Genomic DNA, 13057 nt, shown 5'->3' on the forward strand with positions numbered 1-13057 from the left:
TTGCTACCATGAAATGTAATGATGGTCACCTTTAAAAAAGGATTAGGGTAATTCATAGAGGATAAGCTTGTCAATGGTGCTTAGTCATAAAGGCTACATAATTACCTCTGGTACCAGTTGCTGAGGCAGCATCGTTTGCGCTCATGTTCTGCTTGTGGGGACATCTTTTGGCCGCTGCGGAAACAGAATTCTGGACCAGATGGGCCTTGGGCCTGATCCAGCAGGGCTCTGCTTATGGCCTCCTGTTCTCAACTGAACTGCTACTGAATGGCCATATTTGTTGCTTGATCTCCACAAGGAGGCTTTGCCTTTTGTTTGACAGTGTGCGATTGCTGTCTATGCTCTGGCAAATCTGGAGAGAAAGATGGGCCAGGCCACCAGCATTCCTTTCCTACATTGCAAAGCAAAGTGCCTGCCTGCTTTTCTGCGTTGCATGACTGCTAGCCATTGTGAAGGTTGTGCCTTAATCTTCCCAAGGAAGCAAACGACTAACCTTACGCTCAGCCCGCTGAGAGAATAATGTGTGGTTTGTGGGTGCCTGCCTCCAGTTCTGGCAAAATAATGCAGAGAATGTCACTGGTTCCTATGCAGAAAGGAAGCCCGTGTTGACAAACGTGTATGTTCTGTTTTGTTTCAGGGAATCTGACTAAACATATGAAGTCAAAAGCCCACAGCAAAAAATGTCAGGAGATGGGTGTGTTGGTGTCTTCGCTGGTGGAGCAAGAAGCAGATGATGGTAAAGCTCATACCGATTCATTCATTCATTTCTTACTGTCTACATATCACATTCCTGATGCCAGTTAGAATTGGATTTGAATTAATTCATCGAGTTGCGAACATGATCCGTCCTGGAGGCATGTTCGCAACCCATCTGCGCACGCACGGTTCGTGATTTGGTCTTCTGCGCATGCACAAAGCGTGATTTAGCGCTTCTGCGCATGCGTGAGTGCCAAAACCCGGAAGTAACCCATTCCGGTACTTCCGGATTCGGCGTGGGCACAGCCCGAAAACGTGCAACCTGAAAGCATCTGCAACCTGAGGTATGACTGCATTTCTTTTATCATCACATTTTTATCCCACTGTTCCTCCAAGGAGCTCAAGGTGGCCCCTATACTTCTTCCCCCTCTCCCATTTTATTCTCACAAACAACCCTGTGAGGCAGCTTAGGCTGAAAGACAGTAACTGGCCCAAGGTCACCCAGCACTTAAAACCCAAATTAAATATGTAGTCAGGGGCGAGGGAGAGCAGGAGACACTTTCAAGAGCCATGGCTTCCTCCAAAAAATTCGGGAAACTGAAGTTAGTTAAAGTTGCCAAGAGTTGTTAGGAGTCTCTTGTTTTCGTCCCAGAGTTACAATTCCCTGGGAAGAGAGATGGGTTGTTGAGCCACTCTGGGAATTTTAGATCTGTGAGGGGAACAGAGGTCTTCTAAGAACTCTCAGCACTCTTAACAGATTTCTCTTCCCAGGATTCTTTGGGGGAAAGCCATGACTGGTTAAAGTGGCATGATGCTGCTTTAAATATTTAGTGCAGATGGGGCCACATAGAAGCTGCCTTCTCCTCACCCTTCCTGTTAGACCGCCCTTGCCCCCTCTTTTGGCCGCCCTGGATTGCTCCAGGTGGAACTCATCCAACCTGGGATGATCTGGGGCTGCTTCAACCTGGTCTGACCGAATCCCAGGTTAGCCCAATTTGATTTGTGACTTGGCTGGATCTGGTGAGCAGATATACAGAAACACACATATGTGCACATGTGCTGCGTTCCATATTTCACTGTGCGTTTGAGTGCATCTGAAGATTTACAGAATGCCATCCATTTAACCAATAAAAGAGTATCCTACGATTTCCCCAGCCGTACTTGTTTCAAAGGTATCGTCTTACATTTCCAGTGATCAGCGTAAACCAGTCTAGCATCCACTAGAGCATTTATTACTACCTCATGTTACTTTCTGGGGATGAAATCTGGTATAAAATTAAGAAGTCAAGCAACAGGACCAAGTTACACATAAATGTTCCCGTTATAAAATTTATTTACGAGTCGTCTTTCAGCCCCCAAAGGACCCCAAGGTGACGTAACAATTTAAAAACCTTTAACCTAAAAACCAACATTGAATACAAATATTTATTGCTTAGCCAAAGGCCATCATCAGTCATACAACAGTATAGCAAAAAAATGTGGAACTACTCAAAATTGGATTAAAACCCACCAATAACTTTTATCCATTGCAATATCTAAGACATATATCTATCCAATATATTTTATGAGATGTAAAACTATAGTACTCATTGCACACACACAGAGAACCGCATGAGAAAAACAATTTCATGACAAACAGATGGGGGCGGGGGCACAGACAAACAGATGGAACAGAATTGATTTACATTTTAAAATCATTCAAAGGTCATAGAGAGCAAATCAAGTTTTAATGGTCCAATGAAAACTAAGAAAGATGATGCCAGTCTAACTTTAAAATGGAGGTGGGGTGAAGTTTCATACTTGGGAGTGCTGTCATTTATTTATTCATTTCATTGCTCTTACACCTCGCTTTTCCTCCAAAAAGCATACACCATCCTCTTCCTCTCCATGTTGCCCTCAAAACAACCTGTGAAGTAGGTTTGGCTGAGAGACTGTGACTGGCTCAAGGTCACCCATTGCACTTCAGGAGTGAACAGGGATTTGAACACAGAAAATACTTTTTTTTTCCATTCTGAAGTGGCTGTTATTTGTCTGCTTACTCCCCGGCACTTGCGACAATGGGAAGTGTCAATGAGTGTGGAGTTTAGGAGAGCTGGATTTTTGAGGGAGGCTGTGCTCAGTGTGGCATCCTGCACTAAGTACCACAAATAAGCTTTGGAGAGTCATTATCCTGATGACTATGCTGTGCAGCTGAACTGAGCACAGAACGGCAGAGGGCATGGCCTCCCACTAGTGACCCAACTAACTTGGCTATGAAGCCATGTAGTCCGCCAGCTAGGTGGCATTTGCACTATAAAATCTGTCTGCTTCCAGCATTCCACAGAAAGCAGCCAGGCGAACTCCCTTTTCACCGCCCTGCCAGGTAGATGGTATCACTTTGGGCCAAACAGCATGATACGAAATAGATATTGTTGCTGGTTGATGTTTCTGCATCGCTGCTAAATAGCAGCTGCGGTGGTGGTGGTAACAGGATTAGGACTGTGGCACACGAGATGGGGAGGGGACATTTCCTCACTGCAGTGCAGCTGCAAAGAATACCTCGCCACTTCGCCAGAAGCTACTGTTTTTATCACATGCTATTGGAGCTTTCTTATGCAAAAAGCAGCTGAGGGGCTCATTGGGACTGCTGCAGGAGGGAAAGGGTTAAACAGATCTCCCTGTGCATTGCAGCAGTCCCATGGGCATAGCCAAGGGAGGCGGGAGGCAGCTATCACCCAAATGAAGTAAATCAGTAAAAATACTTAACTAACTGAGGTTCTGCCCCCTAAATATGAAACCTGCCCCCCCAATAAATCCTGGCTCTGCCCATGAGCAATCCCATTCTGGATTTGCTCCCCGGTGGCTGGTGTTCATGGGAAAGAAAGTTATCCATGGCTAATAGCCACAGTGACTGGTCTCTTCCTCCACATCTGGGGGCAGTCGTGCTTCTGAATACCAGTTGCTGGAGACCACAGGAGGGGAGAGTGCTCTGGTGCTTGAACCCCGCTTGCGTGTTTCTAGGAGGCCATTGTGAGAACAGGATGCTGGAGTAGGTGGGCCATTGGCCTGATTCAGCAGGGTCTTTTTATGTCCTTATGACACCTGAGCTCAAAAGTCGCTATGCTGAATGTTCTTATGCTCTTACGTTCACAAAAGAAACCCAGGGGCGGAGCAAGGTGGGTGAGGTGGGGGTGGAGTGCCCCGGGTGTCATCTCCGAGGGGGTGACCTTTGGCACACCACCCGCCCATGATTCATTGGGGGCAGGTGGGGAGCTGCAGCATTTTGACAGCCCTGCACTCCCAGGCTGCTGGAGGAGGCATGCGGGCAGGGAGAGGATGGGAAGGAGTCATGCAAGCAAACGAGCGGAGGTGGGTGGGAAGGAGAGAAGCAGAAGCTCCCTCAAATGTGGATTCAAACCCTGGAATCCCAGAAGAAGCTCAACAATTTTGGCCACCTCTCCCCTTAAAAAAGTTCAACAACTCCCAGCGATGACAACTAGATTTCAATGCTGGTGTGTTACAATAAATTTTCCACACTGGGCACCACCTGACCTTGCCACGCCACTGAAGAAACCACCACCATGTTGGGGGCATTGTCTAAAGGTAAAGGGACCCCTGACCATTAGGTCCAGTCGTGGCCAACTCTGGGGTTGCGGCACTCATCTCGCTTTATTGGCCAAGGGAGCCGGCGTACAGCTTCCGGGTCATGTGGCCAGCAGGACTAAGCCGCTTCTGGAAAACCAGAGCAGGGCACGGAAACGCTGTTTACCTTCCCACCAGAGTGGTACCTATTTATCTACTTGCACTTTGACGTGCTTTCGAACTGCTAGGTTGGCAGGAGCAGGGACCGAGCAACGGGAGCTCACCCCATCGTGGGGATTCGAACTGCCGACCTTCTGATCGGCAAGCCCTAGGCTTTGTGGTTTAACGCACAGCGGGGGGCATTGTCTAGACTCATCCTAAAACATTGAGGTGGGGAGGGAGGGCTACTGTCTGCTCTGCTTGTGGATTTCACTGGGGCATCTGTCTGGCTGTGAGATGCTTAACTGGAACTGGGCCTTTGGCCTGAACCATCAGAATATGTCCTGTACCTTTATGAACTTACAGCCTTAAGACAGCAGACACTGTGATTTTTGCTTGCTTGCCACGGTACAGCTTTCCTTCTTTGAAATCCAGGCTTTCCTCTACCCCTTCTCTCTCTCTCTTGCTGCTTTACATCATGAAAAAAGGAAAACGTTCCACATTCGGAATAGATGTTGCTTTGCCAGAGTTTTACCCAGGGGAGGAAAGAACGTGCAAAAGAAAAAAAAGGGGGGAGGATTGAGTCCAGTATCGTGTCAGTCACAAGGGAGATGCATTCATGCTGGTGTCAGCCAGCGGACATCTGCTCCAGTGTCAGATTGCTGGAGGAGTTGTGGAGCCTGCTAACTTACTCAGAATAACTGATTAGCTTTGAGAGCCCCTCGAAAAGTCTTTGCTGCTCTTAGCCTGACTTCTTTCTGAGACTGAACGGCAAACCAAGCGGCCACATCCCCATTTCACAGAATCTTAGAAACTGTAGAGTTGGAAGGAACCCCAAGGAGCATCTTGCCCGACCCCCCCCCCCCGCTAAAGCATCCACGACAGATGGATTTCAGCTGCGGTTTGGTCCTCATTTCTTGCTGGTCCCAGGCATGTTAGCGATGCGTTGAAAACCCGCAAATGCTGCTCCATGCGGTGGAGAGCCGTAGGATGCAGACGTCAACACACAGTGCCAGATTTACATATCAAGGCATAACTTAGGGCCCCAATCTCTTGCGGCCCCCCAAAAAAATTAAAGGAAAAAAGAACTGGATGTACATTTCCAAAATATAAGATAAAAAACAAATAAAATAAAGCCTACATACAGCAACAGTGTTTTGTGTTGTGTAGGCTCCTGTGGTGTAAGTAATGGGACCCGCCTGCTAGCCTGCTCCCTAAAATATCACTGATTTGCTCCTTTCTATATATAGGGTGCCTACATTCTGCATATGCAAATGGCTTTAGATACCTATTAGGTCCAGAAATTACCATTTAGCATATATTCAACACAAAAAAACCAGTGCCAATTTGGTGTTGACAAAGGACAGCTGGACATATAAAGAGCCCCATTACTTTCAGTAGCTTAGGGCCTCGTCAAACCTAACTCCGGCCCTGCTGACACAGGAGAGATTTTGTGGGTCTTGCTCTCAAGGACATGGTCCTTCCCATCGTTTCCCACATCCCCGCTCGGCTAATGGTGACACATTGCAAGTGGCGCAGTGTGTCACCACCTCAGCAATTATTCGAGGCTTCGAGCCAACAGGGCATTTGCTCTGCTTGCGAAGGGGGGGGGGAGCATGCTTAGGGGAGCATGAGGGCACCTGCTTTCTTTTTAAAAAGGCAGGGATTAACACTTTGCAGAGCCCCCACCACAATTCTGACTTGTGTACTTCAAAGGGCGGTGTGGCTGGAGTGAACCCTAAGCGGCAGCCTGAGGTCTCCCATTCCCTATTTCCAAAGAGCCTGTCCAGGGGACGTTCTTAGTCTGCAGGCACCTGCAGAGCTCCACCGTGAGAGCTGATCTCAACTCTGCGGCAGGAATCCGCTGGTATTCAGAATGGAATCCTCCCTGGTCTGTTGATGTTGGCTGCACCCCCTGTCCACTGGAATGTGTTTAGCTGTCTGGGCTTTGCCGCTTTATGCAACAAGACATGTAATTTTAGAATTACAACTCACTCGCACACTCAACTCATTTCCACTTTTGGCTGAAAGGCACTCGTGCTTGTACCGAACGAGCCTGCCCACGAAGAAGGAGTTTAAAAATGGGGGAGAAAAGGACAGAGTTGGCCAGATCAATCTATTTCCCCTTCATGTCAATCTTACCTGTCTTCATTCAGAGCATCCCTTTCTGCACTAATCTCTTACTTTTCGTAATGTGAAAATTTGCATTCAATATGACTTTAAAGAAAGTCTATTGAACTTAGGTCTTAAAGGGTGTGACCCTCAAATATGTAATTTATCATAAAGAATATATTTCTAAGTGTGTTTATTCCTAAAACATGCAATCTTTAAATGCCCTTTCATATGTTTTTAAGCCGGGACCTATATTGCAAAATTTAGGCAGATGCGAAACCCAAGGAATAACTACATTCTAATCTGTGTAAGTCACCCAGGAGGTAAAAATTAACTCGGGACACATTCATGCTGTACATTTTAAGCCCTCTAATACAACTGTTGCAGCCATGGAGAGGCATGGGAACTGTAGTTTGCTAAGGGTGCTGGGAGTGGTAAGTCTGTGAGGCCAGCACCTTCTGCAAACTACGTTTCCCAGGATTCTCCATGACTGTTAAGGTGGCAAAAGAGGGCTTTAAATGTATGGTGAAGGTGTGACCTCAGTTCACTTTCAAATGTGCCCTGCATAAATGTTTCCTGCATCCCTAACGCAACAGTGCGCCTAACGAGGCTGTCCAATCAACCCGGGGAAATCACACCACTGCTCCCTGTATTTTGCTGCCTGCTGAAGAAATTGCAATGGGAAGCTTGTTTATAGACTCTTAAATGAGATGTTGGTCCATTTAATCTGTTTCTTGTAGTACATAAAAGGCCATTTTATATCCCCCTTGTCTCCCATCTTGTAGCGTCTTCTATCTGATAAAGCTGAAACCATTCCCACCCAGCAGCTTTGCTCAATGTTATTCTAATAGTGCCTCTCTGTGGAAGAGTAACACCCGGAGTAATGATGATGGGAGCATAAATCATCCATCTGTCACCCAGATGAATAAGCATCCATGACAGTCAGTGAAAAACGAATGAATAACAACATAATATGGGGTGGGTGGGGGAATCCACTGAGAAGTTTTCCTGCACTACGCTTTTTTATTTTAATTTTTATGAATGCAAGCGGCTTAGAACTCAGTGGGGTTCCTGTGCCATTCTCTTTTGTTTCCAAGTGGCTCACACTGAAAGACTTCCTAGCATGTTTCTCTTTTCCCTCTGCCAAACCAGAATGCTGAATCATTTTGATGGATTGCCGTCCAGCCTCTGTTTAAACGCTTCCAGGGAAGGAGAGCCCACTGCTCCCAAGGCATTCTGTTATTTAGTTCTTTTTTTATTTCCTAAAATTTATATATAATGCCTTGATTGTAAAAATAAAATTAAAAATGCAAAGCAGTTTACAAAAAGAATTAAAAAGTAAAATTCTAAGTAAAAAAAAAACAGTTAAATACAACTATTTCAAACATTCCCTCCCCCCTTGAAATAAAAAATCTGCAATAAACTAAAAGTTTTTAATGTTTAATGCTGTACTGTTTTTAACACTCGATTGGGAGCCGCCCAGAGTGGCTGGGGAAACTCAGCCAGATAGGCGGGGTATAAATATATTATTATTATTATTATTATTATTATTATTATTATTATTATTATTATTATTATTACAACAACAGATTAAAACACACGTCAGCATTCGAGATATCCAGATAGGCTTATCTAAAAAAAAATGTTTTCAGCGGACGCTGGAAAGGCTCAGTTGAAGGTACCTGCCTGATATCAATAAGCAGGGAGTTCCAAAGTCTAGGTGTTGCCACACTATAAAAGAGTGATTTCTATGCTCTGTCCAAACATTCTCATACAGCTGTGGTGCCTGATGCTTCCGAGCCACTGTGCTTGTTTATAAAACAAAATTTGACCAAATGGCAAAGAAGCGATCTTGAGGACTTTTGAACTTATGCAAGATTTTTTTCCAGATGGGTGATTTTGCTATATTCTGTGTGATCTAATGCAGTATCCCCCCCCCCATTCCCCTTAGGAACCAGTGAAGATCTCTTCCAAGATTCAGAAGGGCAGGAGGGATCTGAGCCACTTGAAGAACACCAGTTTTCAGACTTGGGAGAGTCTGACGATGACAATGACGACGAGGAAGAGGAGGAGGAAGAGGAAGAGGAGGAGGAAAGCCAAGAGGAGCCACCAGTGAAGCTTTCAGAAATGAAGAACATCTCCCTCCCAGGACATTCTCCAAGAGGTTCTCACTCCGCCCAGGAGAAAGGCACCAGGACAGCATTGTCCATCTTGGAAGATGTTGTCTCCACTAGCAAGCGTGCTGTTCGGCGTCACCAGACCACCTCCTCGGGGCCAGAAATGAAATGGTCGGCTGACAGCACTGAAGTTGCTGTCTGCCACAGCTTCTTGAGACTCCACCGGCCGGTTTTGACCTCCAGTGGACCCGTGGCTTCTTCTGCTGAGAAGGAACCCATTACAAGGCCACAGATGCTCTTAGCGATGGACTTGTCAATCTCCAAAGACACCTCTCTGAGGAGGAAGGGGTCTCCAAGCAAGGACTCTGGCTTTGGCAGTGGTGGCAACAACAACCGTTCCATGTTGGCTAGGAAGCACCTGTTATCCAAAAACGAAATGTCTCCGAAAAGGTTTTCGACAGCTGCAGAAACACCTTCTCTGAGGAGCTTCTCTCCAGCGAGGGGGAGGTCCTCTGGTCACCGAATGTCTCCGAGGAGAGAGGCGTTTCCCCTCCGTAGTCTGTCCCCGAGACTCGAGCTCTCGCCCAGCAGGTACATATCTCCAAAAAGAGAGCTGTCGTCGCGAATGTACCTCCCGCCAGAGAGAGGCGTGTCTCCTGTGAGGCATTTGTCTCCAAGCAGGGATGTCTCTACAGCCAGATACTTATCCCTGAAGAAGATGTTGTCCCAGAGCTATTCAGAGCCACCTTCGAGGTACCCGTCCCCAGGAAGAGAGGACTTGCCTTCTCATGGCCAATCGGCAGCAGATGAAAAAGTTCAAAGCCTGGGTAAAACTCTGCATGGGATCTCGTCTTCAGTGCCTCTACCTCACAGGTCCCTTGGCAAGAATACAGAACTGTATGAAGAACCTAAACTGGTAAGTTCTTCAGCGTCGGTCTTCCAAGCAGTGAGTCTGAACCCACAAATCTAAGGAGAGTTACAGCTGTGAGATCACCACTGTTTAGTGTGTGTGTTTTGGAAGGCGACTTTAAAAATAAGAAGGCAAGGAGGGAAGGATAGCCAAATGTAATGGAGAGCAGAGGTCCTTTATCTTTGTCCTCCCTTACTCACCGTCCCCCTCATCATTAAATTAAAAAGTCAGTCTCTATGTCCACATCAGTGCACTGATTTCTCTATATGCACCAGCCCCATAAGCTGAGCGATAGCTCAGTGGTGAAGCATCTCTTCTGCAGGCAGATAGCCCAGGTTGAATGCCCAGCATTTCTGGATAGAGCTGAGTGTGTTCCCTCTCTCAGACCCTGGAGGGCTGTTGCCACTTACTGTAGATCAGGAATAGGGAAATGTAAGGCCAGAGGGCACCATTCAGCCCAGACACTGAGGTCCAGCTCTGAGGGCCTTCTGGGGGTTCTCTCACTGCAAGAAGTGAAGGGAACCAGGCAGAGGGCCTTCTCGGTAGTGGCATCCGCCCTGTAGTGGCGCCCTCCTATCAGATGTCAGGGAAATAAACTACTATCTGACTTTAAGAAGACATCTGAAGGCAGCCCTGTATAGGGAACTTTTTGATATTGGATGTTTTACCATGCTTAATGTGTTTAATTTGTTGGAAGCCACCCAGAGTGGCTGGGGCAATGCAGTCAGATGGACAGCATATAAATAACATATCATCATCATCATCATAGACCAGTGTTTGGACTCCGTATAATGCAGCTTCCCTGGTTCCTAATATGTGTGGGAATGTTCAGGGATGCAGGAGAGGATATATTGTTTGATTATATCCTTCCCAACTTGTGTTAACAAGTTCACAATTTAGCAGAGTAACATTCCCCTTTTTAAATTTACAGTGGATGCGTTTGCTCAGGCTCGGTAAAGCCTCTATAATAACTGTTCTGGTATTTTCCCCTTATTCCCTCATAAAAGATAAGACACGACACAGTCTTCTATAAAAGTATAAAAAAGAGTTTACTCACATTCTGTTCACAAACAGATCCCAGTAGGCAGACTTAGCTTAGAAAAGTAACATACACCTGGAAACTATCTCATAAGGAGACAGTCCCTTTGTCCTCTCTTGGCTGGAAGCCAAGAGAGCATCTTTGGCTAACCAGATGTTGCTTCTTCAATGCATGTAGTCATAGAGAGAGAGATGGCTGCCCTGCCCTGTGCTTTTGTCATTACCTGCACAGGTGAGGCCACGCCCACCTCTAGTCACATGCAGAGGAAGTCTGTCCCAGTTCAGAAGGCAACAGGAAGTTTACCTGCTGGCTGGACAAACATTCCTCCCCATGTGTAAACATGTTCATTCTAGGAATGTTGTACTTGACTGCTCTTGTGTTTCACATCCCACAATATATACCTCCTGTCATTACAGAAGACAGAATCCAGGAGCCCAGCGAGTTCACCGGGCGTCACTCAGCATCACTGCGTCAGGCCTTTGCAATTGCCCCACGACACGCACGCCCATGCCCCGAGCCGGGTGGAAGACTACATCTTTAGCCACCTCCCATTGCACTCCCAGCAGCTACCCCGGAGCCCCTTCCCCATGATCCCAATCGGGGGCATCCAGATGGTCCAGGCAAGGCCCAGCGGCCATCCCGGCTTGGGGCACGGATCAGTGATGTCGCTGCACGCCAGCTACTTCTCCCCTAGTGGTGACACCTCTGAATTGAGCCGAGCGAACGATCCCGGCAAGGTGGCGCAAGGCATCCAAGAAGCTCGCTCCTCATCTGCAACCCCACCGCTTCATAGCAGCAGTTGCTTGGAAGGGACAATAAGGACTAGCGAGCGCCAGCAGAAGAAGGAACACAGGGTGACAGCCAGCACCGAACCCGGCAGCCCAGAGTGGGGAAGCCGTACACCCAGCCGAGACGATTCTTGCCCGGAGGATGAGCCTTCGGCCAGCGGGGAAGGCGTCCGGTGGGAGAAGGGGAAGAAACCACGTAGCAGCTCAAACGCCTCATTGGAACCCCCCTGCACTTTGATCTCGGACTTCCCCTCCCAGACACTGGACAGGAGCAGCAGCGCTGGCTGCCTGCTGGAGCCCTTGTCCTCCAGCCACTCCTCCTCTCAGCCTCCCACCAGGAGAAGGAACCTCTCTGGAGAGCCAGCTCCCCCCACCACAGGGGTACAGAGGAGGAGGAGCCCTCCCTTGGAGCAAGTCAGCTTCAGCCTACTGCAAAGGCAAGTGGATCACAATACAGGAAGTGCTTGAGCCCTCCCTCCCAGCTTTTGACCCCGGCTTCCCCATAAGATCAACAAACCTTTGTCAGTGCAATTGGTTTTCGAATAATCATTGCTAAAGGAAAAGAAACGAAAAGACCCAATGCTCTAGCATACGACCAAACCCACGGAGACTGTTGCTGGTTCTCTCTCTCTCTCTCTCTCTCTCTCTCTCTCTCTCTGTTTCAGTCTGCTATTATTTCCATCGTAATTGTGTGCCTTTTTCTAGACTTTCATTTGCGTGTGTGTGTGTGTGCGTGCGTGCGTTTTGGTTGTTGCTTGAAATGCACCGACAAATTGAAGCTATGAATTTATTGTTATTGTTTTATTGCTTTCTTTTATCGGAAAGGGGCTTATTCTTAGAGCGTGTCTCCATTCCCCACGATGAGGTCTTGTCTCAACCACATGCAGACATGTGGAAAGAGTTGAGAAGAATTTCCAATGGATGCACTGAAAAGCTTTTTCTTTTTCTTTTTAAAGGAAAACAAACACCTCTTCAAAGAGATTGGCTGAATTTTTTTTTTAGGGGAGGGGGACAACCACCACCTCTCTCATGTACAGACAGGTACAACCTGCCCCCACCCCACAACGACCGTACCCCTTATTTATTACTTGCTTTATTTAACATGTGGCAAAGTGTTTTATAATTATTCCTTTTATTATTTGCATTACTCTGGTTGCCTCTAAATGTGCTTTAAAGACAGATGTGACTGCTTTAATCTGGAAGAAGAAGAAGAAGAAGAAGAAGAAGAAGAAGAAGAAGAAGAAGAAGAAGAAGAAGAAGAGAGGAATGTTTACCCTCCGATTGTAACTGAAACTAGCACTTGTTTTCTATGGGGAGGCCCTGATGGTGATAAAAGGTAATCTCTCCCAAACAAAGAAAGAATCTCAGAATGTGCCTCCCCCCCCCGTACAAATTACCCCCCCAAGCACTTTTTTTTTAAAGGGACACGCACATAAGCAAAAGGTCCCTCTACCCTGCCCCACAAAGGGAAATAAAAAAGAGAAATTGCAAGAAAATAGGAATATATTGAATGTAAAAATAAAAAAATCATGTTCTGGGAATGGTAGATCTTTGCTTTCTGACCACCATTCTTGCTTTAATACTGACATTCCGTGACCTGGCTGCTGCTTTGACTGATACGCACAATCTCCAAGGGGTGCCTTTTGCCAGCCGCTAGATGGTAGGGGCTTGGCTG

General features: G+C 46.9%; 1 protein-coding gene across 4 annotated transcripts in view; it reads left to right on the plus strand.

The window, feature by feature from the left end:
• The window catches only part of HIVEP3 (HIVEP zinc finger 3), a 236163-nt gene extending 223570 nt beyond the window's left edge, over positions 1–12593 (plus strand). For all 4 annotated transcript variants that reach the window (XM_083750596.1, XM_083750594.1, XM_083750597.1 and 1 more), the window contains 3 exons: positions 638–736; positions 8480–9561; positions 11011–12593. In XM_083750596.1, the coding sequence (XP_083606722.1) occupies positions 638–736; positions 8480–9561; positions 11011–11850 (2021 nt within the window). In that variant the 3' untranslated portion in view covers positions 11851–12593. The remainder of the gene's footprint in view (positions 1–637; positions 737–8479; positions 9562–11010) is intronic.
• The last annotated feature ends 464 nt before the right edge of the window (positions 12594–13057 follow it).

Source organism: Podarcis gaigeae (genome assembly GCF_964106915.1).
Source record: "Podarcis gaigeae genome assembly, chromosome: 8".
NCBI classification, from domain to species: Eukaryota; Metazoa; Chordata; class Lepidosauria; order Squamata; family Lacertidae; genus Podarcis; species Podarcis gaigeae.